Source organism: Periplaneta americana, chromosome 16, assembly GCF_040183065.1.
Source record: "Periplaneta americana isolate PAMFEO1 chromosome 16, P.americana_PAMFEO1_priV1, whole genome shotgun sequence".
NCBI lineage: Eukaryota > Metazoa > Arthropoda > Insecta > Blattodea > Blattidae > Periplaneta > Periplaneta americana.
In genome coordinates this window covers 137,993,963-138,015,891 of record NC_091132.1, presented here as the reverse complement: position 1 = coordinate 138,015,891, position 21,929 = coordinate 137,993,963, and the positions used below count along the sequence as shown (strand labels likewise).

At 36.9% G+C, this 21,929-nt stretch overlaps 1 protein-coding gene across 4 annotated transcripts in view; it reads left to right on the top strand.

Annotated features, from left to right (window-relative positions):
- LOC138691258 (rab5 GDP/GTP exchange factor-like) overlaps window positions 1-21,929 on the top strand; it is a 76,390-nt gene that overhangs the window by 46,454 nt on the left and 8,007 nt on the right. For all 4 annotated transcript variants that reach the window (XM_069813081.1, XM_069813082.1, XM_069813080.1 and 1 more), the window contains one exon: window positions 3,361-3,603. In XM_069813081.1, coding sequence (XP_069669182.1) covers window positions 3,361-3,603 — 243 coding nt within the window. The remainder of the gene's footprint in view (window positions 1-3,360; window positions 3,604-21,929) is intronic.

Here is a 21,929-nt window from a genome sequence, read left to right as displayed (position 1 = left end):
GAAATCTTTGCTATCTCATGATGTAGTAACATAACAATAAACTTTTCTCACATCTCCTAGTTTGCTTGTTTTGATTGGAACTCGTCCTTCAGGATAGGTTTTCTGTAATAGACTAATAAGATCACAATTTCTCGTGTATTCCTTCTTCCATTATCTGATACTGTTATCAAGTATAGAATAATCAAATTTGAACATTTAATGCGATAAACAACTAGTAATCAACAATCAGTTTCTGCATTCATAAAACCCGCGAAATATTGGAGGCAGAATATACTGTTAGCACAGGGCCGCCAACCTGGAATCTTCGTAGTTCCGTGTTGAAAAGCACTACCTACAGGAGTTAGTTCCTTTCAACACCGAATGACAAGATTGACCACCTCAAGTAAAGCACAAGGAATATGAGTAATTAGTTCCTTCCAACACCAACAGATGCAGCGTGCTTTCTACATTACAAATCTATAAAAAAAAATGAAATTGACAAAAATGTGGACTTAGTTCCTTTCAACAACGAACGATTAATATTCTGAAGTGATATAGTGTTAAAAGCTTGTCGCAAGGTATTAGATTTCTTCTGATTCCCACAGCCAGAGGATTTAAGTTAAACTTATTATTGTAGATTTGAGGGCTGTTTGAGAATCACTATAGATAAGCAATTATAATTATGAATTTTACTCCATGTCAGTGCTTCCGTAATAGCTAATAGCTCAGCTTGCACAATGGAGCATTCAGATGAAAGTTTGTTCCTCTGTGTGTGTACACTTCTTGGCCATTACAACAAAAGCGCATCTGACCTGATCAATAGCACCTTCTTTTGACATTTTTGATCCATCTGTGAAGATCTGCACATTATGGTTACTCATGCAACTGGTGTATTTTAGGAAGTCGTAAAAATAAGCTGGGTGTCCGAATGTTAAGAAATGGGCCAGTTTCTCAACCTTCATTTTTAAAAGTGTATCCTCATATGTTTAAACTGTTTTGATGGACTGAATACAATTTTGAGGGTTTATTTAAAAGAAAATTTGTTTTGGGAGTTCGATTAATGAAGAAAGTACCATAGTGGCTGATTGCTGGCATTTTATTTCTCTAGATCAGCGTTTCTCAAACTATGGTCCGCAGACTACCTGTGGTCCTCGAGGTCTGCCCTTGTAGTTCTTCCAAAAAGGCAGAAGAAAAAATATAATTCAAAGGAATTGCATATCACTCTATAGCTGAAAATCTGAGTTTGGAAATGACACATGGCAATCGCCTTTTACTTTTTCTCTCAGTAAGTTACTGACATTTTATGAAATTTACTACCCTATTCGTCTACTGACTTCCCACTCTACTCTCAACAACAAAAGAGGGATTTAAAGCACTATGAACGTGGTATTTCCCACCGTCTTTTCCCTGATGCCGCCCCTGTAACTCAGTCAGGGACCACCCGAATTCATAACAGAGGACCGAATCTTTTCGATCTTTCTTAATAATTTTGCCGACACCCAGTCTACAGATTGAAATGGTCACGTACTGTACGTCGTACACTAATAATACAACTCTGAGGTCACAATTTTAAACTTATTTTTCAAGTATGACGAACGTTCATGGGTTCTTGGTCGCTTTCATTGCGATATTGAAACTAACGAACTTTCATTGAGTGAAAGAGAACAGTTAATTGAACTCTTGAATGAGACTGGTGGTTTAGAGATTATAATTCAGTTTGCTTCTACGTATCTGTATGAGAAAGGGTTTTCATCACTAACTCTAATAAAAACAAAGTAGGCTACCAAAATCTACTTGATGTATGTGACGATCTCCAACTTAAGCTTACCATCATACGTCCAAATATAGAACAATTGTGCAAGAATCAGCAGGCTCATCCATCTAATTAATATGAGTACCAACATTTATTTACTTATTTATTTATTTTTAGTTAATAAGTTAAAGATTATCCAAACTCTAATAGCCTTGAATTATTAAAGAAACAAAAATGAATTTTCTTCTATTAACATTATGTTGTACACCGAACATAAATATAAGGGTCTCAGCCTTTTCAAAGCTCAATGGGAAGCATATTTACAGCATCTCAATATTTGCAACACATTATTGAGAACCTCGAATCCTCTTGTCCTTTCTACAAGGAACATAGCAGCAGAAAAGAAAGTCTGTTCAAGGAAGTTAAAAATTTCACCTGAAGATCTGGATATAAGTAACATCAATGTTCATAAACTACGTCAAAATCTTAGGAAACAAGAGTATGATAAATGGTGTGCGCTTCTACATAAGGGAAAAGGTGTTATTTTATTTCAAGAATATACTCCCGGAAATAAATGGATTTTTTCTAGGAGGGTCTGTCTTCCTCTGAATGGCGGGACGCAATTAAGATGAATGCTAATGTAGCACCAGTGAGAAGTCTTCATGGGAGATCCTTGGACGGTTTCCATTGCAGATACTGCAACGAGATTGAAACCTTAGCACACGTCCTAGGATCCTGTCAGCATGGAGAACTCCTGAGAAATTCACGCCATCATAACATCCGAAAACTAATAGCACAAGCCCTTAGAAAAAGATCCTTCGAGGTCCATGAAGAGGTGCACTGCATTGCGTCTGAAGGCGGCAGAATTAGAAGAGCGGACATCGTAGCTCTAGACAAGACTAATAATAAAGGTTTTATACTGGATCCAACTGTTAGATTTGAGATGAGCCAGACCCAACCATCTGAGGCCAACAAAGAGAAACAACAAATCTATGAGCCTACTATTCCGTATTTTCGAGAAAAATATCATATGGAAGGCACCTGGGAAGTACATGGTTTAATGATCGGAGCGAGGGGCACCATCCCACGATCAACTGTAAACACTATCAAAACATTTGGAATCCATGACATCATTCCAAAAATAATTACTTCTAGCATTAAAGATTCTGTGGCGATTCTGAAAAATCATTTATATGGAATATCAAAATCCCCCCCCCCCTTTCTATCCGTTAGTGTGTGATTGTTACAATATATGTACAAATTTATTATTTCTTAAATTTAAGCTTCTAGTTCACATTTCAATTTGAGTCATCTATTTTACTGTAATCGTTATTATTCTTATATGTGTGTATTCTGTGTTTTTGGCAACCCAGGATGCCTAGGCAGACTATTTCTTGGAAATAAATTATATAACATTAATTTAATTTAATTAATTTTAATTAATTGATTCTATTTTAAAATAAAAGTATATTGATATTAAAATATGCTACAAAAATGATAAATTTGCTTTCGAAGGGAACAAAAGTAAGGTGGTCTGCAGAACTGTTTTGACTTGAAAAAGTGATCCCCACTTCAAAAAAGTTTGAGAAACGCTGCTCTAGATAAATCTTAAATTGGTTTTATTACAGGGTATGCATCTTATGTACGAGCAGTTGGCCATGCTGGAAGAGCTGCGAAATAGACATACCTGTCTGATGCAAGGTACTTCAGCACTGAAAGATGAGATGCAGAAATTTAAGACTGATATTGCAAAACGAGTTGCAGCAGTATTGGCACGTACACCGCTAACCATTCAACCAAGAAAAACTCCCACAGACATCGATTCAGAAAACCCAACCTGTGAAGCACTACCTCCTCCAATTGTTCCACAGGTAGGGAGCTTCTTGCATTTGACAGAACGAGAATTGCTTAATGTTGTTGTATAGTAATCACTAAATCTTATGTTCGCAATTTTCCATACCAAAGTAAGCATTGTGCTATACATAACAGTCAATAATTTTGTGGAGAAATGGCTATAGGATGTTGCTGCACATCGTAACCCAGAATGTATTATTCATATAAGTATTGCCACTTACACATTATGTTCATTGATCGTAAACAGTCAGGCTATACATACGATTGTGTTAATAGTATCAGTGTATGTGAAGTATACTTCAGTGATAATGCTTAGTCCATGAGTCAACCTTTGTAATACCGTGAAAATATTAAATTCTGTCTGAAAATAGGCAGATAAGATACCACATTATTGTCACTTCCTCCATACTGTTGCAAGTAACACTTTTTAAGATCATATTTATGGGGATAGGATCTCGTCAACACAAAAGTTACCAAGAGTTGCATACTTAAGATGTTCGGTTATTTCTGAATAAACCTTTTTCAAGATTGTTGCTTCTGGCAGAAGTGTGTCATAGCTCGAGGAAATTAATTTTAAATGTAGATGTGCTGTAGCCCGCAAAACTATTGACTGTTATATAATAATAATTTCTCATTAGAGAATACAATGGTAATACACTGTATATGTATATATTGAGAGGAAAAAAAATGAATAACTTTCTTTAAATTCTTGAATATACTTCTAGTCTAAACATGAATTTATATATGAAAAAAGTAGAATTGTTTTGTATTTTGTTTGTTGCATTTTGCTCCAAAAGAGTAGGCCTAATGTTGAAAAGTTTATTCACTTCAAAAGTAATCTTATCCATAGGTAACAAGTCACAGTCTGACATGAAGAAACAGAGATAAAAATATTCATTGACAGCTTTGTATACGATTTTAGCTTCTAGAACTCTGTTCCTCCGAAAAGTTGAAAAGTTTATTCACTTCAAAAGTAATCTTATCCATAGATAACAAGTCACAGTCTGACATGAAGAAACAGAGATAAATATATTCATTGACAGCTTTGTATATTATTTTAGCTTCTAAACTCTTATGTTACAATGGATGTTGTGTAATCTTTAAGTACATATATATATTCATTTTATAATATAAAAAATAATGTTTCAGGAATTGAACCCTGATGATTAGTTTGTGATAAATTCTGACAGCATTTGCATTACATTTAAAAAAAGAACTGGCAATCTTTTATTATTTTTACTCAACCTGTAAATACTTTATAGGGTATTTTTAATTCACAGTGTTTTTTATTCACAACACCTAATAAAAAAAGAGCTTCTCTCCCCCGCACCCATATCTTTTACATGTTGCTACACATTTGCTTATTCTTTCCTTCCCCTAAATCTTTTCTATTTCACCTTTACTTCATCATCCTCTTTTTTTTTTGTTTTTGCCGTTCCTGCTGCTTCATCTGCTTTTTATTTTATATCAAAATGTCTGTTGAATACTCTACTGATCAGTTAGTGAATTTATGAAGTATAATTAACTCAATGTATTTCCAAATGTGAAGCATTTAAAATTATGGATACAAATTGCAGGGTTATTATTTACTTTCGTTTATGATTTTTATTGATTGTGAAAACCTATCCAGTGGTCATGTTGACTATCCTACTTATATTTGTCACTTATAATTTAAAATGTTGTAAGTATAATGGAAGGAATGTCAATCCTTAGTGACAAGAGTCAGTCTGAGAATTTGCACTGTCCCTCGTGTAGGGTGTATAAATTCTACACTTATTTTGTTTTCAGTTGCAGGAAATCAAATCAAGGTCACAAAACACATAACATAACAGTGCTAAGACACTAAAATTGAAGCATATCTGGCTCATTGACATGTTTTTGCACAGTTATACTCTCAGATTGACTCTGTTCGTGTATGGGACTGTGGAATAAAACTTGTGTGTGAAAGTAGAATTTTATGTCTTAACTTTTTGTTTTTATTAAATTTTTCCTTGTTTTCCTTATTTTTAACACTCATTTTTGTAACAGTAATAGTGTCTATATTTGGATAAATCGTGAAACAGCGAACGCCATTAGGGGAAGTTATCCCCACCCTCGCCACTCGGCATCTCGCTCGCCTGCTCTCTCTCTCTCTCTCTCTCTCTACTATCTGCACCGCTTCAGTGGATCACTGCCTACCTCCTCGCACGTATTTCATATTTTAGAACACAACACAACACAATACGACCAAATTGATGTGGGATGCCCTTGATGTGCATTAGACAACATTTGGATCTCGAACTAACACATACTTTGAATCAAACAACACTGGTGGATCACTGCCTACCGCCTTGCACATATTTCATATTTACGTTTCATATGTAAGTTTTTTCCTCGAACTAACACATACTTTGAATAAAACAACACTCACCTGTTAACTTTGCACTGTCCTCGAAGTAACACAATAGTCACCAGTGCCTTGTTTGCTGTAATCAGGATTTGCCACGTGACGGTTCATCACTCGTAGCTGGACACGGACACAGTGAAGCTCTACCAGCGTGCATTAACACTTATGCCACCCCCGCAGTCAACCCCTACTAAGCTAAATTCACAAGCCCGCCACTTTCTACCAACGCTATTCGGTCATTGTCCCAAACATAAATAGATTCATTTTTCCTTCTACCACCAACTCGCCTCAGTAGCCAAGAGGTCTAAAGCGTGACCAAAAAGTGTGCGTGCGTCTCGTTAGGAACATTCACAGATGGAATCCTACCCTCTGCAAAGTCATAAGAAAAAAAAAAAGAGAGAGAGATATCAAGCAAGGAAGAGAGAAGAAGAGGCTGGAGAGAGAGAGAGAGAGAGAGAGGAGAGACAGAGAGAGACAGGACGATGTTCCTCTTTTGCTTCGTAGATGCTGCATTCACTCTTTTTGTTCCACTTTCCTCCACTAGATGTCATCCCCACCCTAAACCCCCTATTTCACTCTTTCCTGCTAGAGTGTGTGGTGAGCTTGTAGGGGAAAAGTGGAAAGGGGTCGTGGGCGGAGCTTAGCGTTCACTGTTTTACGATTTGTCCATATATTTATTAACAGCACTTGTAAAGTTGAGTAGTTTGCATTGCATTAATAATGCTTAGTTCCTATCCTTTGTGTTCTCCCATCCTAAACCAAAATAAAAAGACATTTTTTCTGTTGACCTGATCTTTGGTACAAGATTTGATGTTATTAATTCTTTGCTTAACATCCTTCTTTGAACTCAGGATAAATTCAGAGTGATGAGATTATAATTGTTGTTCTTTACTTAAAATTCTTTTTAAGCTAAGAGTCTTCTGAGAGATGAAGAGATAATAAATATACCATATAATCCCGTATACCACCTGGACCTGAATAAGACTAACACCCAAAATTTCTAACGATACAATTAGGAACAATGTATGAGACAACAATATGAAAGGCTTGAATAAGACCTGCACCAGATTTTCAGAAGCAATATTTTTCCAAAAAAAAAAAAGTGTGGGTGATATTCGAGATTACACGGTATTTATTTAACATGAAGGATAAGATGATAATTTTGTTTACTTTACTTTAGAACTAGAGAAACTATTCACAAACGAATTTTAGTGGCTATTGAGAAACTGTACGGTGATAATAGTAATTTGAATTCGTTATTCATACATCTTCATTACACAACTTTTAACACTACAACTACAGTAAAATCCTTCGTGTCCGGCACCCAAATAACTGGCAATACCAAACCTAGGGAAAAAAAAAAACATTGTTGGTCATGCAAAAGGGAAGAGTCAGACGTAGATGTAAGTTGTTTTCATGGATCGCACATACCGCATATTGTGTTTACTCTTTACATTGTTCACATGTGAAAATATAGACAGAAAATCCCGTTATGTCCCTGGAGTAGATCAGATAGCATCGCTAAGCTGTCACTTGGACCTTGCAAACAATGCACAGAGACAGTAGCTTTAAATTTACCACTTGAACTCGCCTGTTTCGAAGGGGTGTTGGACGAGTCTAAATAGGAAAGTATGAAATTCTCTGTTATGCTGTAGCGCGTAAAAGTTTCATTAGAGTGATAGATAGTATAAACAGACATTAGAGATATGTTAAAGAGGTTCAAATCATCAAGTGCTACTTCATCATCTTCATACTTGCGATATTGGCTACACTGTTCTTCACCTCACATAGCCAAGTAAGGTTACAAAAACTTTTAGTATTTTTTACGCTATTTGTATTACTGTATTACAATAATTATTAACTGATAAATGTACATTACCGCATTCAGTACTAAAAAATAAACATTGTATGTATTTCAAAACTTTATTTTTATATATCTATACGAAAATTACTAAATTTCAACATGGAAAGAAATGTTTGTGCAGTACAATATGTCTTTACATAACCTATAAATTTATTTTCCAATTATCCGGCAAAATCTGTTATCCGGCACTGGCTTTGTCCCACAGTTGCCGGATATGAGTAGAATATGAAGTATATATAAATATAATATAAAGTATATATAAACGATACAGGGAGACTGGATCCATCACACCCCAGAAAAAGGAAACTGTGGCCGGAAAAGGAAGACTTCAACTGCAGATGATCGTTTAATTGCCAGGAAAAGTAAATTAAATCCTAGACTAACTGCTGTCGACTTAACCCGCGAGTTAATGGCTACCACTGGGGCGAATATTCACGTCACAACAGTGCTGCGTAGGCTTTTGGAAGCTGGACGAAGGACTCGTAAGCCTATTAAGAAGCAACTGCTAACCCCTGTTATGTGCAAAAAACGCTTAATGTGGGCAAAATTACATCAACACTGGACAGTGAATGACTGGAAGAATGTACTTTTTTCTGATGAGTCTCATTTCGAGGTCCACGGCCACCGTGTTTCTTACGTACGGAAAGGATCCGAAAAAGTAACAGCAGCTCATCTCCAACAAGCACCCAAATACCCCCCTAAAGTAATGTTTTGGGGTTGTTTTACACATGAAGGGCCTGGAGCATTAATACCTATCAAGGGAATGATGAATTCTGACAAATATATTCACTTATTGGAAACCAGAATCGTACCCCAGCTGCAAAAATCATTTCCGGATGGCAGAGGTGTGTTCCAACAAGACCTGGCACCATGCCATACGTCTCGAAAAACTACAGAATTCTTCAACAAGAAGACTATTCAGGTACTCCCCTGGCCAGGCAACTCACCCGACATCAACCCCATTGAGAACTTGTGGTCAATTTGCAAAAGAAGAATGCAAAAAATGGATTGTTCTACAAAGGAGAAGATGATTTCTGCCCTCATTGATGTATGGTTTCACGATGAAGAAATGAAGAATATTTGTGGGAAATTAGTGGAATCCATGCCAAATCGTCTCAGGGCTGTTATTAGGAACAAGGGAGGCCACATAGATTACTGAGGTATGTCTTGGATCCTTTTTTTTTATCCCATTTGAGTGTTTTTGCATAAGTAATTACGTTGTTCGGATTAATTTGCACGCTACTGTACCACCAATATTTATAATAATAACACAGTGAAGTAGTTATTACTTGTTTAATAACGCTCATTAGTGATTAGGGGTGGTTCATAAGTCTGAAAAGAGCGTATGTCCAATAATAAAGAAATAAATTATTTTTTCATTAGGAATATTTCAGTACTGAATGCATTATTGATCATTGGGCCAGTACTTGATATCATTTTTAAGCTGTGCTTGTTTTTGAACCTAATTCACAGAGAACAATCAGTGTAGTGCAATGAAGCATTAAAGTCAAGTTTTTTTAGCAGTGGTGGTAGCACTACCTACGTCTAAAAAAATGATACAGTGGTTGTTGTTCCATAAAGTAAAAAGTGTCCACACCTGTGGAGTAATGGTTAGGATGTCTGCCCGCTTAACCAGATGACCCGGGTTCGATTCCCTGTCGGGGCAAGTTACCTGATTGAGGTTTTTTCCGGGGTTTTCTCTCAATCCAATATGAGCAAATGCCACAGTGTTGCATTGGTAGTGAAATAACCCGTGCTGTTAATGAAGATGTCACGTTTTTCTACCTAGATGCACCTGTAATCTGCCTCACAGGTGTGGATATACCAATGCCTTATTCTCTGCCCTTGGAAGAAATGTAAATTCCAAGACCACAGGATGTGATTCATGCAGTTAAGAAAATATTGAACATTAATATGGATTCAGCTTCTTTTACAGACATTAAGAGAAAGTGAATTTGTATTTTATTTACTATCATTTTAAAATAATGTGGTAATTAATGTAAATTAATTGTCAGTTTTATATCATCAACTTTGTATTTATACTAACTATAATAAAATAAAATTGTAATGAGGTAATTATCAATCTTCTTATGCGAAATACAATATAAGAAATGTTTGTGTAGCACGTCTGACTGTGAAACAAACGGGTCCAGGTTCAAATCCTGCTTGAGACAAGTTACTTGATTGGGGTCTTTTCAGGGATTTTCCTCAACCAATTGAAATAGAATTGCTAGGTAACTTTTGGCATTGGATCTCCGATTTATTTTGCCAACATCACTTCATATATGTCATCCATACCGTAGCCCATGTTAAATTTATGGTACGGTGTGCTACATTAAGTAGAGATCGAAACTATTCGGCTAGAAGTATAATTCACAGAACAGGAGTGGTAAGCACAATAAACCTCAGGCTGCAGTGTAAGTCTTCGGGTCCCTTCCCCATAAAACAGCAGATTATTTTCTATAGAGAAATAATGATAATGTAATCAGTACTAAACAGGTCAAATATGTAACTCTTGATAATGTGCCGGTAACAGGCCATGATTGTTTGGCAAAACACCTGCATAGAATTGGAATATATCAGTCCCCTAACTGCCCATTGTGCAACTCAAACCAAGAAATGGATTCGGAACACCTCAAAATCTAGAATAACTCTTCTCGGGTTCTCAGCCAGGTGAGTTGGAGATTAGCTTCCAAGCTTTCGACGGCTAGCTCTGCCATCTTCTTCTTCTTCGTCCCTGAAGAAGATGGCAGAGCTAGCCGTCGAAAGCTTGGAAGCTAATCTCCAACTCACCTGGCTGAGAACCTGAGAAGAGTTATTCTACATCAAACGCCGGGAAAGCCTCAAGTCATACCTCAAAATCTGTGCTTCAGTGGCTGACAATGATAATATCTTTGAAAAATATTGGAGTGCAGGAGGTCAAATAACTTTATTGTCAAACGCCTGGCATTAGAAAACAACAACAACATAATGTGCCGGTATTACTACGTGGTGTTGACTGGTTGGTTTCCAGTTATGAACACTTGACAATTGTGTAATTGGCTCCTCTCGACAGTTCTTGATACCGATTTTAAACTTGTGCACTTCATATTAATATTCTGGCAGGTATCGTTACACATATAAAAGTATGAACAAATGAGGTTTTGAAGTGACATGTTCTTTCTCCATTTTACCGGTGGCCTAATAATCATTACCATGGTAACAGAAATATGGTTGACTTGAATATAAGAATATGTTGTTATTGATCTTTCCAATAAAATCCGCAGCACAAAAAGCCCATGAAGGCATGAGGTCGACCATCTGGCTGCTGGCCTCACGTCCATATGCCTCAGCAGAGGTGAACGATCATCCAACCAGAACGGAGGTATTGTGTGGTCAGCATGATGATTCCTCCCTCCCTAAGCCGTTACAGCTTGTTTTAGAAACCAGAGTTCGCTATCTGGCATAGTTCCACAAATTCATCATGTATTACTGGGTGGGCACTAGAGCCTTGCATTTAATAATTTTGTTCGAGCATGAGAAAGCTATCATGTAGTTGTTATTAAATAGCTGGATGGTGTGAGTGTATGAGACTTTACCGCCTGCCACTAAACTTAAAGTGAGTGATGCTCCAGTGATATTCATGACAGTGGCCTATTAAACATAGATCAGGAATCTAGCCACAAAGACAAATTAAACAACAAAAATTTAATCTTCATCTTACGATGTTTGGGTGACGTATATACGTCCGTTGATGTGACATATTAATGAATTAAATACTATTATAGTCACAATCATGCCATGGTATGAAAGAAAAATTTCACAACCTCGAGCGGGAATCGAACCTGCGACTTCCTGGTAGTGGTAGAACGCCTGACCGGAGACCAGGAAGTCGCAGGTTCGATTCCCGCTCGAGGTTGTGAAATTTTTCTTTCATACCATGGCATGATTGTGACTATAATAGTATTTAATTCAACAAAAATTTGTTACAGAACGAACATAAAACAATATTTAATTTCGTTGCTGTCAGTTGTTATTCTTGTCTTTTTATTTTCCAATGAAAGAGACAATTTCTTATGTTATTTGTATATTTTATCCAAAGACACAATTTAATAAGTATAAAAATTATTTAAGTTTCGTGTAGTGTACAAGATGAAAAATGTAGTAATTTTCATTCATATAACATTTGAAATGCGAGAAGAAAGTAAAATTGACAACAAAATACAGTAAATAGGATGACAAGTCAGAACGAACATAAATATTATTAGATGTAGATTCATTTTCCGGGCTGAGAGGCCGTGGTCTATTAGTTGGTTTTATACCAGACGTTTCGTCTGCAACTGCGGCAGACATCTTCAGTGGAGTGGTATCCGAGGTCGCAAGACTCTTCTCGGCGTACCTGAGGCAACTGATCCTGTGTCTGGTTGTGCGAGCGTATTTATAGTGCGGCTCGCGGGCCGAGGCCTGTTGTCGCTGCGGTCCGCGCCGCTTTGTTCGCTGCTCCCGTTCTGGGTTCCGTCCTTTTGTTGTAGTGGCTTCTTATCTGTTCTGTTTAGGACCGGGTACCAACACTTGTTTAGCTTTACGCCTTCTTCCTTGCGATTAAAGTTGTTGTTGTGTTTATGTATTTCGATCGCTTCTCTATGTAGACGGGGGAAGAAGTGCGTCGTCGTGCTCAAGATGTCCGTGTCCTTGAATCTAATGTTGTGATCGCCCTCTTGATAGGCATGTGCTGCCACTGCCGATTTGTCGATCTGTCCTAGGCGTCAATTCCTATTATGTTCTGTCAGTCTCGTCCTGACGCTCCGCTGTGTAGTACCAATGTAGACCTTCCCGCACGAACACGGAATCCTGTAAACTCCGGCGGACAGCAGCTTATCTCGTTTGTCCTTGGATGACCTCAGCATGTTCCGGATTTGCTTGGTCGGCAGGAAGGTCGTTTCCACTTCATGACGCTTCAGCACCCTGCTGATCCGGTCCGTCACATTCCTTAAGTAGGGTAGGAAGACCGTGCCCTTCTTAGTCGCTCGTTCCTGTGACCGCATCGACGGTGTTACTCTGGGACGCATGGCTCTCTTTATCTCCGGCCTTGAGTAGCCATTGGCTATGAGTGCTGTCGCTACATGGCTCAGCTCCCGTTGGATGTGTCGTGGCTCGGCTACCCGCCTGGCCCTGTTGATCAGGGTTTTCATCATGGCCCGTTTCTGGCCGGGATGATGATTGGAGGTCTTATGCAGATATCTGTCTGTGTGGGTCGGCTTCCTGTAGCCGTCATGACCTAGGGTGCCATCTGTCCTCCTTTGTACCATAACGTCCAGGAAGGGTAACCTACCGTCCTTTTCCGTTTCCATAGTGAATTGTACAGGGCCAGGCGGGTAGCCGAGCCACGACACATCCAACGGGAGCTGAGCCATGTAGCGACAGCACTCATGGCCAATGGCTACTCAAGGCCGGAGATAAAGAGAGCCATGCATCCCAGAGTAACACCGTCGATGCGGTCACAGGAACGAGCGACTAAGAAGGGCACGGTCTTCCTACCCTACTTAAGGAATGTGACGGACCGGATCAGCAGGGTGCTGAAGCGTCATGAAGTGGAAACGACCTTCCTGCCGACCAAGCAAATCCGGAACATGCTGAGGTCATCCAAGGACAAACGGGATAAGCTGCTGTCCGCCGGAGTTTACAGGATTCCGTGTTCGTGCGGGAAGGTCTACATTGGTACTACACAGCGGAGCGTCAGGACGAGACTGACAGAACATAATAGGAATTGCCGCCTAGGACAGATCGACAAATCGGCAGTGGCAGCACATGCCTATCAAGAGGGCGATCACAACATTAGATTCAAGGACACGGACATCTTGAGCACGACGACGCACTTCTTCCCCCGTCTACATAGAGAAGCGATCGAAATACATAAACACAACAACAACTTTAATCGCAAGGAAGAAGGCGTAAAGCTAAACAAGTGTTGGTACCCGGTCCTAAACAGAACAGATAAGAAGCCACTACAACAAAAGGACGGAACCCAGAACGGGAGCAGCGAACAAAGCGGCGCGGACCGCAGCGACAACAGGCCTCGGCCCGCGAGCCGCACTATAAATACGCTCGCACAACCAGACACAGGATCAGTTGCCTCAGGTACGCCGAGAAGAGTCTTGCGACCTCGGATACCACTCCACTGAAGATGTCTGCCGCAGTTGCAGACGAAACGTCTGGTATAAAACCAACTAATAGACCACGGCCTCTCAGCCCGGAAAATGAATCTACATCTATAGACTCCGGCCGTGAAAGCCTACACTGCAAAAATAAATATTATTATCTTATTTTTTTCTTCATTATCCTACAGAACATATGAAGGGTTCAGAACCATAGTGGGCCAAGCGCCATTTACTAAAACCATAGAAAACAAGGGTTAAAATGAAGTTATTACCATAATTCAATGGAAACATATAGCAAGTGATATAAAGTATACACATTAAATCTAAATGATATGTCAATCTTCATTAAACTATGGTACCGGTATTCACTTAACTTTAACCCTTGCTTTTTCTGTTTTTAATAAATGGCGCTTGGCCCACTATGGCTTTGACAGTGGCGGCTCGCAACCTGAAAAGTTGGTGAAGCTCTTTTATTAAGGAACATGATGTACAACTTACCTTTTTTTTTTTTTTTTTTTTGTAGATTAAGTTGATTCGTCTGTCTCTACAGATGGAGAATTTGTCAATGATGTCGTCATGAAATGGCTACTTCTCAATCAGATCATGTAGCAAGTCCTTGTGAATGGAGATGTTAATCTCCCTTGTGCCATTGAATTGCGAAGATTTCTCTTTATGGGGTTGAGTGCAGAAAAACTTCGCTCCACTGAAACGCTTGTTGACGGTAATGCCACAATAAGAGAAAAGAGCCTATAGGTTTCTTCAACACGTCTTTGTTTTCTCTTACAAGTTTTAGTGCTTGAAATGTTCTGGTACTCATGACCTACACAGAGAAGCTCTAGTTCTGTTTTCAAACGACTTACTTTGAACCAATTTGGGAAAGTCTTTTGTAGAATGGCAAGAACATTAGAAGGAAAAATGTTTGAATACTGAAGAAATTTTGAAGTATTGGCAAAAGAACAAAACTAAAGCTGTTCATTGTCTTGATATCTAGTGTTAACTTGCATAAAAATGACGTCAAGTATTTCAAAAATAATTGTTTGTACTTCTGAAAAAGTTCACCTTCTGACAGCTTAACATATTTCCGCTCTGAAAATTCACCCCTTTTTAAAAACAACTGAAAAAAACTTCATCAGTTTTCACAAAATCCATCCGCGTTCCATGCCGATTTTTTATTTCATCTAACAAACAGCCAACAAAACAGTTTTTCCAAATAAGAACTACTGCACAACCATTGATATTGACTGTACCACGCACTTATAAATGTTTGGTGTAAGATCTTGCAGCTTTCCTTTTCAATATTTTCGCTGACATATTAATAACAAGTGTTGGTTTCCCCGCAAACAATTTTTTAAAATTTTAGTCGGTTATTTAACAATGCTGTTACGAGGTTATTTAGCGTCAATGAGATCGGTGATGGCGAAATGAGGCCGAGGATTCGCCAAGATTACCTGACATTCACCTTACAGTTGGGAAAAACCTCGAAAAAAACCCAACCAGGTAATCAGCCCAAGCGGGGATAGAACCCACACCCGAGCACAACTTCAGACCAGCAGGCAAGTGCCTTAACCGACGGAGCCACGCTGGTGGTTTCCCTGGTAACAGTAAATCTCTTTCATTGCCTTCAGTCAATCTTGAAAATGGTGTCTGTAACACGGTACACACTATATCGTTTATAGGATACATTCCTCGTTTTAAATAAAAATATTTGAGTCACAACTTTTAAAAATAATTATAAAATTATCACTAAAAATAAATAACTGCTTAGTTAACTTAATCTTCTAATATATCGTTTTAGCAACAAGACATAACACAGTCATTCTATTCACACGTGTCACAAACTGAAATTAACAGGTACAAAGAAGTGCGAACACTGTGAAAGACAAGGCATTTTATCTCATTGTATTTGCGTGCCGTTATTTGCCTTTCAAAAGAGCCAAGCCAGGAGGCTATAAGAGTGTTTGCAGCTACAGGAGAAATGTTTTGTCAGCGATTCAAGTACCCTCGCAAATAGTCTCTATAGAAATCTTACAAGGGTTCGTTGCCATGGTTACCCGTAAACAAATCCGCAAATTGAGAAGCTCTACCTCTGAAAGAGGGATATAGCTGCAATTGTCACCCTTCCCCACTCTGCGTCAACCAGTAGTGACAATGGGACTAGTGTTCCATAATGCAGAATACTAAATGCAGTACATATCATAACGCTGAACGTAAAAGACAAAAATGAAGTGAAATAAAATAAAATATTAAAATACTTGTAAATAAGTAAAGTTGCGCTTAGTGCTGCTTCACGAGCTTCACCCGAAAAATTGCCCCTGGGCTCTGAAACCTTCATATCTAAATTCATTAAGTTACAGTAGGCTATGTGCACTTCTGGATAGACATCTAAACGATTTCTAGTTTTTTTCCTGCGAATTTCCTTTCACGCGAGCATAGTTCCTCCATCAACATGGTTTAGAGTGCTCTTCACTTGAAGGAAACATCCTCGAGTTTGGGATCTTTGAACGAATACGAGCAAGTGAAAAACTTGCATTGCAGTGTACTGCTGGTCCCATACACTGGCATAAGTTTCATGAGAAAATTTCTTCTCCATGAAGACTCGAACCAGAACTCATTCTGTAACATGAGTCCCAGGCATGGCCTTGGACCACGACACTATGGCATGAGATTATTAATCTTCCACATGTAGTAAATCTACCGGTACTACATTGAATATAATCTAATAATTTTATTTAAAGTTCAGTCTAATTGACATATCATAATTTAAAATCAATAACACTTACAAATGTAAATAATCATTGCATATTATACAATTGAAATGCAAACGTTTTCGCCCTTGGGCATCATCAGGCATTTGACTCACAATATCTTATACAATATTTACTATATCTTTGTTATGGAATGTGTACCAGTTACTTGATATTTACATTCTTGTAAACAACTATTTAACTCTATGATATACAACAATCTGAAATTTAAATGAATACAGATATTAAAACTATATGTGATAAAATTGTTACTAAAATGTTGTGTTGCTCTTATATTTCTAAATTATAAAATTGTGATCATTAAAACAACATATTGGAAAACCATATGATTCCTCTTAAACTTCATAATAGGCCAATATACTTCTATTAGTTGAGTGTTTGTGGTGCGAGCATTGATTTCACTGATTTGGCAATCCATTCAATGGTGGAATCCATTATTTAAGTTCTTATATACTGCACTAAGTTGTATGCATTGATCTTTGTAATTACGTTAAAAACAATTCGAAGGACTGGGTTTATGAAAAATTGTGGCTAACGTAGTTGTGATGCATCCTGTTGACTAATCATTGAACCAACATCTGACGAATTCAGAGACAGGGATAGTTGCCATAATTGAAGACCTAACATTCTAAATATATTAAGTGCCAATTTTTCAAATTTCGTTTTATTCAATCTAAGGCAGGAACATCCATATGAGAATATCGTACTAAATTGTCTTTGTCGTAGCTCAACTGTAAGTGACTCATTCGTGTGCCAAAAGACAGTGTTGTAGGTATCTCAACATGCATTTCGCAGCATTTTTTTCATCAATATCTCAGAAAGTTGTTTTTGACACTGAGCACATTTAGAATGTTAGGGAGATATCATTTGTATTAAGAAATGCTATCTACTATATTGTAAAAAATAAACAACAAATTAACAACGAAACTGAATTATATGAAGGGTTCAGAGCCATAGTGGGCCAAGCGCCATTTATTAAAAACAGAGAAAACAAGGATTAAAGTGAATACCATAGTTTAATGAAGATTGACATATCATTTAGTTTTAATGTGTATACTTTATATTACTTGCTATATGTTTCCATTGAATTATGGTAATATCTTCATTTTAACCCTTGCTTTCTACGGTTTTAGTAAATGGTGCTTGGCCCACTATGGTTCTGAACCCTTCATATCATACTTTTTCTACTCATAGGCCTAACATTAATATCCTGATAGTTAAAATCTAATACACTGTTCTCATTAAGTGATTTAAACATACATAGTATTAATTATGCCAATCATCAATTATTCTCATGCTTCTGGAAAGAATGTAATTCCTTTAGAAAAATAGTGTTTTTTTTTTTTTTTATGAAGTCATAGAAATACACGCATGAAAATTCTGAGTTGACTTCAATTTGAAGCAATTTTTTTTTATTTGGAGACTATTTTTTCAGGTGTCCAAATGATTTTCATGAAAGAAAACACTGTCCACAGGTCAAAAGTTCTGGGAGACAGTACGCAAATTCTCAAAATTGTTAAATTTCATTTCACTTTCTTTTAAATTATTGACAGCTTAAAAACATAGTTTTAAACCTCTTTTCCCCCATCCCCATTCCTATTTCACGTTTTCTTTTATTTTCAAAGCAAATGATTGACAACCATGATCTCACCAAAAAGTTTGTGAATGTTAATGGATTAAATTATGTTTCATTTAACAATGCTCCAACTTCCGAGGTTATATCAGCGTCACTGATGTGCCAGAATTTAGTCCTGCAGGAGTTCTTTTACATGCCAGTAAATCTACTGACATAAGCCTGTCGCATTTAAGCAACCAAAACCTTGGGCACGGAAGGCCAGCATTCTACCGACTGCTCCAAACAAGCTAATAAGTGTTGATGGAAGCATTGGGGTTATAAACGAGTAAATTTATAAACTCTGCTGATTTCTTAACACTGCTCCAGTGTAATTCATAACCTGAACCTACTTGAATCCAGGAAAACTGCTCAGCATCCTCAAAACTTCTCTCTCATACTTCGAGATATGAAATGCTCTGGTCATAAAAGTTGAGAATATTTTCTTCAAAATCCTTTTTCATTCTGCCTTCAGTGATCATAGGGAACTGGCTTTTATGTGCTAAAAAAAAGAAGGAAATATTTATTTTCTTATGTAGCAAAAAATGGAAAATATGTACAAAAATGTAAAAATATGTATAAAAATTGTAAAAATATTTTGCTCCGACATTTCAATATATTCGTACTATAAAAAATCACTCACCAATCATGTTGAGACAGTGATAGGCTCAGTATCTCGCTGTTGCAGTGAACAATGAATACTTTCTCCAAGTTTTCCATCACAAACCGATGTCAGTTGCCTTGGAACAATGCATGATACTGGGAGGATGTTCCATGTCACAAAAAGTTGGTGTTGCATTTTCATCCAAGAAATGTCACTGACACACAAATTCTCAATTTCACCGATGTCTTCTTGCCCTTCCAAAACTTTGGCAACTTTATACACAGTATGAAATCCATAATTTATAAGAGTATCATTAAACCTATGGTTACTTTTGGAAGTGAAACTTGGACCCTACCTAACAAGCAATAACTATCTTAAACACTTGGGAAAGGAAAATTTTAAGAAAAATTTATGGTCCTGTTTATGATAAGGGAGTTTGGAGAATCAGGACTAATTCTGAATTACAAGTATTATATAAGGATACAAATATTGTCACTGACATAAAAATCAGAAGGTTGGAGTGGCTGGGCCACATCATCAGGATGGATAATAATAGAATTTCTAAAATACTACTAGATGTGAAACCAAGTGGTAAAAGAAGAGTTGGTAGGCCCAAATTACGATGGCTGGATCATGTCCAAGATGATCTTGTCAAGGCAGGAATTAGGAGATGAAGACAGAGAGCATTGGATAGAGAGAATTAGGCGAAGATTCTTAAGGCGGTCAGGGCTAAACTAAAAGGGCTGTAGGACCACAGATGATGATGATGATGATGATGATGATGATGATGATGATGGTGAAATTCATAATTATTTTCAAATACAGTTTTTAATTTCTGTTTAATAGATTCCACTTTACGACCTTTGAGTGAATGAATTTTTTTCTCATTGCCATGTACCTCATTATTGTCTCAGTCAACAAGTTGGTTTATGTTTATAATTGTTTTTATAGTAAGACACAAAAAACACAAATTTGCAGCTGTGTAAGTTAATTTTTTTAAAGAAGTGTCCTTAAGTAAGTTCTGAAGATGATGAAGCGTCATCCTTATTTCAGTTCATTTACCATTGGTTTAAAATTTGCAAAATTGTTTACATAATACACTACTGCTTCTAACCATGTCCCCCAACGAATAACTATGAGTCTAGGTAGAAGTGCAAAAGCTGGATTTTTGGCTTTTTAACAAATCAGTTCTTGTTTGGGCTTTCACGAATACTATTTTGCCGTTTGAAATTCATTTGTTCATTCAGAATATAACATATGTGCCCTCACATACTCTGTGTTCTCACATGTACTATACAAGTTACATGTATCGTGTATGGGAAGCTTACAGAAAGGCCTTCTGCTGCCTTCTTATATGGAACAGTATCCATAAGTAAGGGTAAAATATCAAGTTTGACCCCATTCGACCATAACAACTGGAGGGATTCATTGAATAAACGAGCCATCATTACATGATTTGATGCTGATATTTCTCTACATGCTAATAGAAAACACCACTTGGAAACGATTTCATTATTTTCTACCACACCTACAACATTTCCCATTCCCTATTGCTAGAATTTAGTGACTCGTCCATGCTTGCCTATATTATTTTTATTTTCACATTCTGCTCTGATCTTTCCTAGCATTTCTTTATAACACACGGGGACATAGATTTTTCTTAATGTTTATTCTTCTGGTGTTTTAAAATGCGTATATTTTGTAAGAGACTTTCTAAGCTCTGTACTGCTCAATTTATATTAAGGAATATCAGATGAAAGAAAAGCTTTGCATAAATCTGCGTAATATTCAGAACTTTTTGAAAATGGGATATGTGAAGACAAAGCTGCTTAACCTAATAGAACTTGTCTAGAGGTTGCACGTGAAACATCCATTCTATGTTTACTATCTGCTAAATGCTGTAAGACTTGATATTGCTGAATTTTTCCGTCACTTGTAAAAATTTCACTAAATTCAGCAACATATTGCTGTAAACGGGAATGAACACTTGACTCCACTTTCGGCATTATATCACCAGTCACTTCACTGATGTACCAGTACTGCATAAACAGGTCTGAATGAATGAAGCCAACACCCCTGATTGGAGAATATTGGAGTCAAATGCATTGCATCAACCATCATTTTATAGACAAGGGATTCCCCTTCGATTCACATTGTATTTTCATTGATATGTAGTATGTACGAATATTTGGGTTGAATTTTAAAATTAGAAGAAAATATGAATTTACAGGTAAATTATTTAAAATACGAATTTACATAAAAGTATTACAAAAGTGTGTATTTTTATATGAAATAAAATTTAATATGATTGGAGAATGAATTTATAGTTGCATGAAACATAGAAATAAACACACATTTGCCAAAGATACAAGTAACTTAAGTTTGAAACTGTATCACTTCACCCCATTTTACGGTACCAATCATGATTGCTAATTATTGATTTAGTTTGATAATTTGTAAGCATTCAACTTTTGCATCAGTACAATAGTGTTGAACTCCATTCACTTTATAGAACTTCAATTTTGTTTCTCTGCTTGAATTTCTAAAACATTGCTTAATACTGACTTTTTTGCAATTTTTTAGTTACTGTACATCACCATTTTTAATACATTGTAACCAAGATACTGAAATGCATTAAACTGTTCTAGTATTTTATTGTTAATAACAGTTTTGGGCTTAGGTCGTTTGTACCTTTAAGAGCCATAACTTTGGTGTTATTTGTGGAGATTGTAATATATTATGTTGCAGTTTTATTTAAAATAAATATATTTTGTAAATCATCTTCCAAGATTTGAATGTTACTTGAGTTCTGTTGTTAATGTGTGGGTATTATAGGGTGACCAAATCTCCCATATTTAAGCTAATTTTTTTGGATCCTCCTGGCTCCTGTATTGATATCCTAATCCTCCCTTATTTTTCTTTACCAATCATGATTGTTAATTGTTTATGTAACCTAATAATTAATAATAATAATA